Consider the following 14223-nt stretch of genomic DNA (forward strand, 5'->3'; position numbering starts at 1 on the left):
TCACCTTTTAATATACAAACGCTGGAAAAATATTTTATTTAAAAAAAGTGATTAAAAGTAATATTTATGCAATATTCATTGGACTTGGACACGTCCCACATAATCCATACTTTCACAATGGTATAATTATTATAATACATCAGGTTCATAATCCATACTTTCACAATGGTATAATTAAATACATCAGGTTCAAAACCATAAGGATCGGTGGATCAGAGTTCATCCCTGGCCTGCAAAATAAAGAAGAGAAAGATTTTATGAGAACAACTGAAACTAGAAATACTGTTCCTTCGAAACAGTGTGGGCTCGATTCCAACCCAACAAATAGGATACTTTAAGGTACTGTAAGGTACAGTACCTTACAGTATTGTACTGTACCTTACTATACTGTACTGCACCTTACTGTACTGTACTGTACTGTACTGTACTGTACTGTACTGTAACTTACTGTACTTTACTGTACTCTACTGTACTGTACTTTACTGTATTCTACTGTAACTTACTGTACTTTACTGTACTCTACTGTACCTTACTGTACTGTACTCTACTGTACCTTACTGTACTGTACTGTACTGTACCTTACTGTACTATACTATACTGTACTCTACTGTACCGTACTGTACCTTACTGTACTGTACTCTACTGTACCTTACTATACTGTACTTTACTGTACTCTACTGTACTTTACTGTACTCCACTGTACCTTACTGTACTTTATTCTACTTTACTGTACTTTATTGTACTTTACTGTACTCTACTGTACCTTACTGTACTGTATTGTACTTTACTGTACCTTACTGTACTGTACTGTACTCTACTGTACCTTTCTGTACTGTACCTTTCTGTACCTTACTGTACTTTACTGTACTCTACTGAACCTTACTGTACTTTTACTGTACTCTACTGAACCTTACTGTACTGTACATATTCTATGTGTTCTAGATCTACATTTTTGATTCTGTGTTTGGGAACCAGCAACTGTCAAATGGACTCCAACTGTAGTGGAGTATATTGAGTGCATACACTGTAGGCTAACAATCCCAGATCACATCTGTCCTCCACTATGTCTATAACCAAGGCGTTCTTCTATGTGGCCACTCCAGACTGAGGAGTGGAGCATGGCTTTTATTGTGTTTGTGGATCTGACTTGGAAATGCATTGGTTTTGATATCTCCCTGACAACCAACAACAACCACTAATATGGCTGACTGTCCCTGCGGGCTCTAGGATATATGGCTATGGGATTTACATCCCATCGCCCGGACTTGATTCTTGATCACAGCTGTGTAATCAGTAGAGTGGAGAGGGACATTTATTTATAGTTTTAACTATAACTATAGTTTTATACATCACACAGCTTAGACATTTGGATCAAATCAGAGAGCAGACCTGTGTGAACACAATGATATAGATAGCATATCTGAAGTGTGAACACTGCAGCCACAGCGCCTTAACATAAACATGGGTCTATTATCCTTCTCTCCACTCACTAAACCCATTGGAAATGCATTGGGTGCTTAAAGTTAAACATTTTTATTTTTTTATATTTATACTACAAAACATTTCAAAACCAAAAATACAAGCACACGTGTCCTCAGTAAGCTGAACACATAAAAATTTGAATGGTGTTGAAAGGTGTAAGCGTTTAAGAGATGAATCGCGCCAAAGTTTTGAGGAGATACTGACTATAAATAATGAAGATAACATACGTGTGCTCGCCTTCCAGGCGAGCCCACAATGACTTGATCTTTTAGCCATGCATGGAATAAAATAGACCTGGAACACATTATTACTTGAACCATTATTTTATGCTTCAACTATTCAAAAATAGCAGATCTACAAGCTCACAGCGCTGCGAGCTTGTAGATTTTTCTGCTATTTTTGGGAGAAAAAATTATATTGTTTGTATCAGTATCATTTTACAATGCAGATAATCGGTATCGAATCGTTTTGCAGTGAAAATAATTGATTGTATGGAAACTAAGTATCTGTGCCTTGTATTTAGCAATATTAAGAAGGAAAATTAAAAAGAGGGGCCGGGGCCTAACTACCTTTCCATTCCATATAGCTACTCTTGGTCTATCGATAAATGTGTGTAATCTCTGTGTTCATGTCAAGGCGCGGGTTTGTCTATACGTGTTGAAATATAATGTCAATTTAATTGCTAGATAATCAGCATTTACTTCCATAATAGATTTTTTACATGTTTTACACAGATTTAATTTCTTTGCTAAATAGTTACTATATCGATTTTAAATCATTGAATCGTATCGTATCACCATGAATTAACCAATATCGTCCATGTATCGTATCGTCAACCATGTATTGTGATGCGTATCGTTGTTAAAATGTATCGTTACACCCCTCGTTCAGGAACTTTACTGGCAGAACGGCAGCAGGTTACAACACTTAACAGGACGGCAATACTAATAAGGACTGCACTGGTTGGAGAAACACAGCAGTAGCACAAGTATAACTCATGCGGTGCGAGGCGTCGTGTGCTTGTAGATCAGCTATTTTCACTAATTTAAATCATTTTAAAACGATAAATACAAAACGAACGGTTTTGAACATACAAGGTTTCCACCCGACAACGATGATATGTTTTATATCATGTACTGTATCATGCATGAACTCTCCAGTCAGAGAGACATAACTGCTAGTCTGCTCCTCCTTACCACGGCTCTGGCTCTGTGACAGGAACAGGGGAACAAGTCGTCAGCAGGCTGTTCTATGAGCTCCATGCCCTCTCGAACCTTAGGTTCTGTGACCTGGAGTTTGGCATACTCCTGCACACACATTCACACAGAAACGTGAGACAGTGTCATTTACAACTAAACGTTGCTCTCAATGGTTTAAAATATATATTTGAAGGGAGAAATGCTGTAGGTGATGCAGTAACAGAAAATGGATTCTATTTGATTTGACTTCCTTGTTTTCCAAGGAGACGTGTTGCGTTGGGGGGGACACCCAAATGTGGTTTACTTTTAAGTCAAATTATTAATTGATTTATTAAATAGCTGTGTAACCACCTCCACTATTGCATCGGTGGTTATCAGCCCAGTCGGGATTTTATTTCTCGATAATGACCACTGAGCCAGACATTATCCCTTACATACAGTAGATCTCCCCTGGCCATCTTGAAACGGGAGATAAAAGGAGACACTTTATACATTGAATACATTGCTCACTATACAAAGGGCCTTTTGCTGTTTTAAACCAAAAGTTTACGATGACAGTGCAAGCAGATTTACTCATTTGATGGAAATGTACTGTACTGTTTTTATAGACTTTGTTGAACTTTTGTGATGTTGTGACTTAAGAGGTTACCTCAAACAGCTTGTGGTAGTAACAGAATATGCTATCTCCCAAGAGGTTGTCGCGGGCAAACTTTTGACCGGCCAAAGCAATTTTCCTTGCCTGAAAGGGAGAGAAAACCATATCAGTTACTGCAGCTAAAAACAAGTGTCACAAGTTAGAACGTGGGCCTGGGTCCAGACTAGCATACCGTACCTCATTACATTCACATTGTGATCTCATTTTCATTCCAATAAGTGATCCCAATAATAATGCCAGTTTCAATACTTAACACAAAATACAACATTGCTTCTAAATGTACTGGTAAAATAGTATGATCAGTGTCTGGTTTTGTTTTGAAAAAAATAAAAATAATAATACAAAGATATATTACATTTCATCATTACATTTCATCAATAGAATCAAGCAATATTTCTCATAAGCTATAACAAATTAAAAGATTGTTCCACTGTACAGTATGTTTGTCAAGCTTTTCCACACCATGAACGTTCAGCATGTATTTGTGACTCAACTGTTACGCATGCATCACAAGCTCACGTTGTCACAATGTCCTGATAGTACTGTCCTGCCAATTAACGACTTAAAGGAGCTAGTCAACTTTTTTTTTACAAACGGATGCTAAAATACAAATAATGTTTCGAAAATATTTTATAAAAAAATAAGCTTCATACATGTGTTTCTATTCAAAAATGACCACAAAAAGCGTAAAATAATGATAAAATAATCATTTTGGCCATTGTCATTCTATAGTCTATTCTTTGATAGTGTTAGACTAGGATGTAAACAAAGTGTCGGCCCGACAATGGCCAAAATGATTATTTTATCATTATTTTACGCGTTTTGTGGTCATTTTTTAATTGAAACACATATATGAAGCTTATTTTTTTATAAAATATTTTTGAAACATTTTTATTTTAGCATCCGTTTTTCAAGAAAAAGTTGACTATAGCTCCTTTAAGCCCTGTTAATGTTCTTCAAAACTATACGATCTGCTACAAGCACACAACACAACCGCACAGCATTGTGAAACGTTGTGAGCTTGTAGTTTGGCTAGTTTTTAAAACAATCTTATTGTCTTATAAGTTATAAGCCACTATAATCAAGCTCGTACTTCAGCTAGATTTGAAAAAGATTTTCGGCCAAAATATGGAAGTCAGGGTGAAAGTTGTTAAAACAGATATTCCCTAAATTCCACTTAATTCCCAGTGTTAAGCTGAGCCTTAAAGCAATTATGACATGCTGTTTTTACCAGACATACAGTAACAGTCTTTGTCCTGGTCCTCGATTTTTCTTTTAATTATTAATTCAATTACTTGAATTGAATTATATATAGTTTTTTATTCATGAAAAATGTATTGACCCATGAAAACAGGTCCCGAACCACTGATTGGGAAACTAATCTATACCAACATCAGTTCTATCATCATCACCATCATCATCATCACCTCTTCATCGTGGTCCCGGGCCCACTGGATCATGTCCAGCAGGTCTGTGAGATCAGCTCTGACAGGGAGGTAGTGCTCCCAGGGTCTCAGCTCCTTGTAGAAGTGTTCATAGTAGCCAGAGTCCTGCTTCAGGACCACGCTGTCGCCTGCCAGCAGGTATGGAAGCCTGTACGCCGCCACCGTGCCGTCCACGTTGATCTGGTACTTGTACTGCAGAGAGGAGGAGGGCGGGACAGTGAGATCAGTCAAAATGTTGTTTTTGTTTCACTATATTAAAGATTCTTCCAGTGGCGTCAGTTCAGAAAAAGCTAAGGTATGGCAACATGACTGGTGTCTTGCATGAGCACGAAGGCGCGCGTGCAAGACACCAGTCATGTTGCCATACCTTAGCAACAGGCATGATACATTTATTTTAAGAAGTACATTCTGTTTTTCCCCCTGTTTCTACGGTTTCTTGGGCTGGATATGGCAGCCTGGAATGGTTGTTCAAGTGCAGCTAAACTTGGCATGTTAGTAAACGTGACACAATTAACAATAATGCATTGCACCTGTGCAGCTGACCTGCGGAACCTGGGAATATACCATCTTGTCAAGATGGGGAGAATAAAAGTGTGGAGAATATAATTATAATATCTTGTTAAAGTGACCATTTTGTTAAATTTTGCATTTGTAGTTATTTTACTGTAATTTAACAACATAATAACCAGCACAGATAGACAAAGAGACATTCATGGATTTATATTTAAAAGTAACTTTTATTTTTCCCCCTGGACCCAGGGTATGGCAGCTGCATTCCCCTGCCATACCCAATTGACGCCCCTGAAATCTTCCCCATAATAACCCATTTTGCATCAGTCTGCTTCAAGTTAATGTTAAAGAATGTCCAGTAGATGGCAGTATTAACCCTCAAGTAACTAGCCTGCACTTCCCAACAGCAGAACATTGTGAGGAAACAGGACAAGCGCTGAATGAATGAATAATCTAAAAGCTTGTGGGAACACTGGTGAAATTAAGCTAAGACAGCAGATGGAGCAATGTAACTTTATGAGAAACTTCAATGAAAAGTTGAGACACGTTTGTTATTGATTGTGAATTCTGACCAGAAATGGAAACGTGATGCTTCTTTGACCACTTGAGCCTCAGCATGTCTATTCTGGACTGGGGTGAACATACGCCAAAAATAGACGATCTAGCTCGTCGCATTGCAACCCATTGTGAACTTGTAGCTCAGCTATTAGAGATTCTGTGTAGACTGAAACAAGCAGTTCAAGCACAGTACCGCAGTGGTTCTCAACCTGTGGGGGGTCCCCAAATTATTTTGGATGATTAGTTTAATGTGAAACATTGTTTTCTCACTCAACAGTAAACAAACCAACATACAGTATAAGTAGGGTGACCAGACGTCCCGTTTTACCCGGGACAGTCCCGTTTTCAAGCTACGTGTCCCGGTGTCCCGACAAATATCTCTAAAACACTAATATGTCCCGGTTTTCAACATTCACTGCAAAATTGTCCCGGTTTTCGCCACAATTAAAATAATAGTAGCTGTTTTCAGTGGTTGCATAGACATTTATCATGTTCTTTTCATGAAAACATGCTCACCTAACCAATCATAAAAAAGGAACAAATTCATTGCGTGTCTGAATTCAACGCTGAGGTTGTTTGTCAATCACTCACTGCCTGTTTGCAACCCTGCGGTGCGTGTGTGCGCGTGCACGAACGTTAGAGAATGGGCACGCGCGTGCACGGTAACGTGCGCATTGCTTTTGGGGTCCCAGTTTTAGGCAACAGTGTTTCGCGTCCCGGTTTGAGTGGCTGAAAATATGGTCACCCTAAGTATAAGTGTATAGAGGGTATCTGCACATTTCTCAAGTGACAATTTAAGGACTTTTAATACCTCTGAAATGAAAAATTCTACATTGGCCATATTGTCAAATATTAGAGGCAGAAATTGTGAAAATAGCCGATCTACATGCTCACAACGCTTATATATCGTCTATTTTTATTGGAGCTAAATAATTGTGATAATCTCAAATAATTGCGATTAGACGATTATGTAATTGTTGTGACAGGCCTAATACTCTCACATTCTTGGCTGATACGGACAATAAGCCTCTCTGCCATACTTACTCACTTACTTCTTACTTACTTACAGTACTTACCTAGAGGGTTTAACCCTCTAAGGCCCGCATTAAGAAATACTTGAAATAAAAAATTGAAAAAAATCAGATGGTGTTGTAGGAGTCCTATTAAGAGGAAAATGTAATGTTTTTTTTCAAAAAAATGTTTTTGTAAGATTTTATAGCCATAAATCAAAAATCATAAATCATGCTCTAATTTACATATGGGGGATATTTTTCTAAATAATAACATATGTACATGTTCTAGACATTCTAATGATCACCAAAAAGAATAGTACAGGCATTTTACTTATGTTTTTTTGAGGTATAGCTTCCATGAAAAAGTGAGATGTTGTTCGTCAAAACTCTGGAATTTCAGCGGGTGTGGCGGGTGTGAATGTCAGCCCCTGTGGGGGGTATTTATATGCAAATATTGTGGCCAATGGCATTGTAATACTAAACAATAGAATCCAATGGTGGTGTTTAGGTGGTAGGGGGAGCTAAAATAAAATGATTTAAACCTTTTTTTGGATAAAATACAAACGTTGTAATATTACAACCGTGGGCCTTAGAGGGTTAAGTGGTTCAAATGCTAATCTGCTCCCAAGCCATGAGATCTAAATGAAGCTATTCGGTCTCATCGGAGCAGAGCCTTAGTCAGCCTAGTGCAGGGTTTCTCAAAGTGGGTGTTGTGATCGATGCCAGTCCACCCACTATGCGTAATATGACATAAGATTCAAAAAATTAACAGTGTAATTACTTGTGCCAGCAGAGCTCGCAAGTAGGGTGATGAGGGCTGTATGTGGGTGTACTGTACGTGGCCATACATACCCAAATATGGGGTGAATATGATGTTCATATTCACCCCATATTTGGGGCCTATATTTGGCTATGAGTGCACTGTGCATACAAGGGGCAAGTTGGCACCTAGACAGAGTGCAGTCTAGTTTGGGGCTGCCGCGGATTTAATAAAAGGGTTATACAGGGGTGACCTGAGTAAAAAAAAAGAAGAACCCCTGGCCTAGTGGGCACAGGACCAGGGTATGTTCGGGCTCACCTTGAAGAAGTCGAAGAAGGAGATGTGTTTGACCAGCGGGCCGTAGAGGCTCTCGTCGTGCTTGAAGAAGAAGAAGTTGGTGAAGGCTGCGTCCAGCGCCTGGGGGTGCGAGCGCGACAGCTTCACCATCTCCAGGCGCTCCTTGCGGCTGTCTCTGCCCCGCCAGAAGGCCGTGGCGTTCTTCTCCTCCCACGGAGGCCCCGTGTTGGCCTGCACCGACATCATGTCCAGGCTCACTCTGATCGGTTGGAGGGACAGAGAGAGGGACAGAGGCCCATGTTTCAGTCGCACACTGTTGTTGTTGCATGCAGCTTGGACGTTAATTAAGCCTCTTGTGGGAGCCATCTAAAGCAGTGGTTCCCAAAGATTTTAGCTCCAAGACCCAAAAGAGAAATTAGACTTTTGCCTGTGACTCAAACTAGTGAAAATAGTACAAGCTCACAATGCGTCGCTTAATGGCGCATTGTCAGCACTATCATTATCCTTAGTGTTGTGTCAATTCAAGTTTTTGTAAACTTTCTTGCGCTTTGGGTCGGCACTTGGTCTTCCATGTTTTTCCTCTACCTTTCTTTTTAATTGTTTACACACACACTCTAACTTAAGACACAATGACCACAACCTGACATTCATGTACTATGGTTTAGGGAGTTGGTACATGATGAGTTTCATTGTGTCATTGTGTGGTTTGGCCTTTGGGGCCCAGTGCTGCTGAAATACACAGATTACACACCGATTTCAACTCTAAACCACTTCTTGTGTGCAGTGATTTTTTTTCTCTTTCTAAAACACACAATTCTCACTATTGTCGCACAATCTTCACAAATAAAATCTCCTTGATTTCAAACGGAACACACTGCCATTCAAATACCGTAGCTACATTTCCATTTCATTCACCAAACATAGATGTAGGCTACTTAAGAACTTTTCCACAAACCTAGTATGAAATGTATTATTTACTTTATCAACCTTACGCGTCCATTTGGTTTCATTTCACACTCTCAAGAGTTAAACTATTGTTAAACAGCTGCATTACTTAATTTACAAGAAGTCTACACAATTAGAGAATGTAAAAGAATTGTTATTTTGATCAACGTACCACATCAATACAGCATGGAATTGTATCCAAAGATGACAACAAAATCTACGTTTTGGGTTTTTATGCAGGCTCTAGGCTTATATTGTGCTGATCAGAGCAAAGGCCATTTGATGAGTTAGACACTGCTGTAATACTGCTGCAGCTTGTGTGCATTTTAGTTTTCTCGGTGTGACTATTCTCATTCTTACACCTGAACAATGTGTGTGGCAACATGTTGCGTTGCGACACGTTGTGAGCTTGTAGATCTGCTATTTTTGGCGAATGTTCCCCCCAGAATATAGTTACAGGGGTTCAACGCGGTCAAGTATAAAGTCATTTTCAATCATAAATAATGGAGACAGATAATCTCTCGAGTTTTACTCGTGACATTTCCTCGTTTTTTAAGGAGAATATTTACGTATTTACGTAAATAGATAGATACCTTTATTATCCCAAGGGGGAAAATCAGTTGCCCAGAGGCAGCACAGCAGTATAAGGTTATTTACAAAGTTACCGTAATATGACACGAATGTACGGTGCTATAAAGTCACAGTGTGGATGAAAACGTTACAGGGTTGTCCTGAGCCAAAAATGTTTGAGGACCACTGCATAGGGCAATTTTAATATAGGAGATTATAGGACATAGAATTATGTCATGCTTTAACTATTAAAAAATAGCAGATATACAAGCTCACAGCGCGGCACTCTTAGTGCCGCACTGCGAGCTTTCAGATCTGCTATTTTTGAAAAGTCGTGAACACACTTATAGAATCGGGTCAAAATATTCAAAGACGTGCACAAACTTTCACGATAAAAATAAAAATAAATAGCAGATCTACAAGCTCGCAGCACGGCACTCGGTGCTGCGCTGTGAGCTTGTATATCTGCTATTTTTTTTAAATAGTTAAAGCATAAAATAATGCGTTCCTTCCTGGTCTAAATGGGTTAAAAAAAACTTGATCAATCAATGAATGATAATTCTGGTGCCTTACCTGCCCATGGTCTCCAGCACAGACTCGGTGAGGTCATAGGTTGGCATGACGATGTCTCTGGTGTCATCGGAGCCGCACCAGGAGAAGATGGGGTGGAGCTTGTCGGGGTCCTTCCTCTTCTCCAGGGGCCAGTCGCCCAGGTTGACGAAGAACTCAATGTCAGGCAGTCGAACCTGGACACGCACAACAGCTGTTGTTAAAGGAGTAGTTCACCCCCCAAAATGATTTTTGTTCTTTTGATTTACTCGCCCCCCATTTGGGTCCCCAATCCGGAATCAATGGGGGTACATTTGGGTCCCCATCCAGAATCAATGGGGGTAAACTGCAACTGACTAAAATGACTAATTGGACTTCCATTCTCATCAAATCTGCTGTAATCAGTAAATCCGTTTAAAAAGATTTACCTTCATTTAGGTATAAAATATTGACCTAGAGCTGTAATTTTTTAGACTAATTTCAACCAACTCTTTCCGCACAGCCTTTCCTTAAAGACCCTGTACACAGGAAATGCCTTGTTTGGGCATTTCCTGCTGAGAGCAGTTTTTCTTGTAGGCACTAAAAAACCTCACCTGTACATGTGAGTTTCAGTGATGTCATCAGAATTCACCGTTTGTCAGCCTTCTGATTGGTCCCTGAGACTCCCTGACTGGCCAACCAGAAAAAATCATTCACTTTTTGCTATCGGGGGTGGAGTTTGTGCAGTGGAGAATGTTGCTTTAGGCTATCAACAACGGTCTGCTCTGCGCGACACGGCGTGCGTGCAGTACGGCCGCGCGAGGTGATAGCGATTTTGCTCATTATAATGAATAAGCTTCAACAGACTAGTTCAAATGGACCTTATCAATGTAACTAAGAGTTACGATTGGGTACATATATTTTAAATGGGCAGAATTACGAAAGCCAGCCTATTATGTGAGTAGAACTATAATCTGGTTGTCATTTTCCTACCCAAGATGCACTGCGCTTTCTCTTTCTATTTCTCTTCTCTCTCTGATCCAGAGGATTAAACTAATTAAAACATATATTTTCGGGGGAAAACTACTGTTTTGCTATGTAACTACTGTACTTTTTTCTTCCCTTTTTATTAATATCACGTAGATGTGTTTTTTTTGGTACTTTATAGAGCTGTAATGAGGCTATGAACAATTCTTTTTTTTCCCCTATCCACTTCCACTATAAAAGAATCTGCAATGGTGATTCTGTCCCACTGGGATTAAACAATTAAAACATATATTTTCGGGGGAAACCCCCTGTTTTGCAATGTAACTACTGTACCTTTGTCTTCCCTTTTTATTAATATCACCTAGATGTTTTTCCTTTGGTACTTTAAATTGCAATAATGAGGCAATGAAAATACCCTCTCCCCCCATTCACTGCCACTATAAAAACAATCTGCCCAGGGTCATCTGTACCACCATAGTAACAGGGCAGAATGGGGCGGGATTTGCAAATGAGAGAATTACTCAAGGCAGAGGACCGGTGTAGTTTGTATTGTTTATAGTCAGCTTGCTGTCATCATATTATGATTGATTGACGATGATATTCCACAATACAAGGCACTTACTTTCCTGGTGAGTGACAGGAGAAATGCGTCCATGAAGATCCTGAACCCTACATGCTCTCCCATGGTCTTGATGTACACCTGAAAACATGACAGGTATTATTAGCATAGCAGTCATTGGATTACGTGATATCAAAATCATGGTGGGAATGGTAGTCTAATGGCCTCTTTCTTACCCATTAAGACCTGAAACGCATCTGAGTCGCATTAGACTTGAACCGCTTAGACCAGTATTTACTTGCACCAGCAGAGTGTGCAAGTCCTGCATTCGGCTGCGTATAGGTAGTTATAGGTAGGTAGGTAGCCATGTGTGTTTAAGCCCGTAGCCCAGGGTTGCCCAATTAGTTTTCCCCAAGGGCCGAATTATGTCTTGGGTACCAAGCCGAGGGCCACAACATTGCAGGGGGCGACGGTGGCGTTCCCGCTACTCCAGCGACAGGTTTCGTCGTTGTCGGGTGAAAATCTTGTATGTCCAAAACCGTTCGTTTTGAATTTATCATTTTAAAAATGATTTCAACTAGTGAAAACAGCCGATCTACAAGCACACAACGCCGCGAGGCGTTGCGTGCTTGTAGATCTGCTGTTTTCACTACTTTTGTGCGACATCCTTGTATGATTTGCGAAAGAACGTACAAATTTGGAGATACGAGATTACCAACCGACAACGACGATATACCGGTACTAGTATTGTTTCTGCTCTTATACCACCATTATTACTGGGGTTGGTGGGGGCCAGACAGTAGCCCCCCGCGGGCCGCCTATTGGGGAACCCTGCCGTAGCCCAATCAGAGACCAGCATTTCTGGCAACCTCATCATTAACAGCCAATGAGGGACCAGCATTCCTGGTGATGTCAGTGGTGAGTGCACCTCATGACGCGCTCTGCTGGCACACAAGTACTTGTGCACAAGGGGCAAGTTGGCACCTGGACAGAGTGCAGTTCTAGTTTATGCTTTCGCTAGTAGAAAAATGCAGATAAACTCACAGAATATATTGACCTGATTGTATAAATGTCTTCTAAGTTTTTTTGAAAAACATATGTTTCTATGACCAAAATTAGATATATTTGGCCGCGGACCCCGATATCAAAATATTTCATTCCAGGGACCAAGAGAAAGAAAGATGTGTTACAAATGTTTGCTTTAAAAATATATACCTTCAAAGATTTGCTCACATTTTCAAAAAAATTAAATAGCAGATATACAAGCTTGCGGTACCGTGCTGTGAGCTTGTATATCTGCTATTTTTTAATAGTTAAAGCATAAAATAATGGTGGTTCCAGGTCTCAATAGGATAATATAGGCAGCTAGTGTACTGTATGCCAGATGCTCATACATAAGTACTAAGTAGTACATGATGTTACAGCAGCCACTCCCAAAATCTCCCAAAATCTATATCAAATATATAGCAAATTTTATAACAAAATGTATAACAATATACCGTATGCACCAAATAACAGACTTTGCAGGATTTGCAATAATCTATTTGCATTATTTTCATCTACCTCCATCCAAAGCTCCTTTTGTATTAGAATCTTCACAAACCAGACAAACCACTTAAACATAGAAGTTACTTGAAATCTCAGACAACTTACACACATTTCTACAAATGACCAGACGTCCTCAAGTAACACTAGCGGAGTGTATACCGTGATAATGGGCACGAGAAACGAGTTTCCGCAAGCATCACTGAAGTGCCCACAATCAAGGTAAAGCACACCCTCAAGTGTAATATTGCGCTTATACAACTAATACAACTAACGCTGAAAAGCCCCTAGCTTCGAAACATCACATCCATGGTGTAAAGGAACCAAAAATAAATGCTAAACCTTTGGAGCATGATCCAGTGTTCAGACATTATGGGCCCTATTTAGAAGCTCTTAATAACGGCAGCTCTTTTAACAAAATTCCGCCCTTTTACATTGGAGGAGATAGAGGCGTGAATAATTGCCAATTTGACATCTTGCTATTATGAGCGTGGTATTGTGCGCACAAACAGCTCATAGTTTGTTATCCGGTCGAAAACCGGAGGGAAAAACTTAGAAAATGTCGGGGGCCAAAGTTTGTTATATTTTGATTAGGTGTGCTGTCACGCTCGATTGAGCACGGGTAGATTGAACCGATTGTGTATAACGGTCTTCAGACATAATATCGTCGTTGTCGGGTGGAAACCTTGTATGTCCAAAACTGTTCATTTTGTATGTATCATTTAAAAAATGATTTAAACTAGTGAAAACAGCCGATCTACAAGCACACAACGCCTCGCACCGCGAGGCGTTGTGTGCTTGTGTGGCTGTAAATAGCCCTCCCAGGCAGCAGAGTTCTGTTGTCTTTGTGTTGTTTTATGGCCCCTATTAGTTACTATAGCATTAGGAACTAAATACATGATGCTGCATGCAGGGGAAACTATGAGGAATGTCTCTGCCATCACGGCTGTTGTGTTTCTGCGTCTAGACAGATCACCAGCACAGACATTATATAGGAGTTCTCTTACCTTCTTGTTGTTTAATATTACTCTTGCAGTACTTAATAACTTGGGAGGCCAGTCTGTGTCCGTCATGTTTGACATTGGTAATATGAAATAACAATAAAATCCGCACACCAGAATGCTGCTCCCCTCGTTGGTATTTTTATTGGTGACGTTTCGAGCTTGCCGA

The 14223-nt window shown here is 39.9% G+C and overlaps 1 protein-coding gene across 1 annotated transcript in view; it reads right to left on the reverse strand.

Annotated features, from left to right (window-relative positions):
* poglut2 (protein O-glucosyltransferase 2) overlaps positions 1–14223 on the reverse strand; it is a 22899-nt gene continuing 8676 nt past the window's right edge. The window contains exons 4-10 of the mRNA XM_080753640.1: positions 11572–11649; positions 10008–10180; positions 7941–8178; positions 4764–4973; positions 3331–3420; positions 2679–2789; positions 1–230 (exon numbers count right to left, since the gene is read on the reverse strand). Coding sequence (XP_080609766.1) covers positions 213–230; positions 2679–2789; positions 3331–3420; positions 4764–4973; positions 7941–8178; positions 10008–10180; positions 11572–11649 — 918 coding nt within the window. The 3' untranslated portion in view covers positions 1–212. The remainder of the gene's footprint in view (positions 231–2678; positions 2790–3330; positions 3421–4763; positions 4974–7940; positions 8179–10007; positions 10181–11571; positions 11650–14223) is intronic.

This window comes from Nannobrachium achirus, assembly GCF_963921795.1.
Source record: "Nannobrachium achirus genome assembly, chromosome: 22".
In the NCBI taxonomy this organism is placed as follows: Eukaryota; Metazoa; Chordata; class Actinopteri; order Myctophiformes; family Myctophidae; genus Nannobrachium; species Nannobrachium achirus.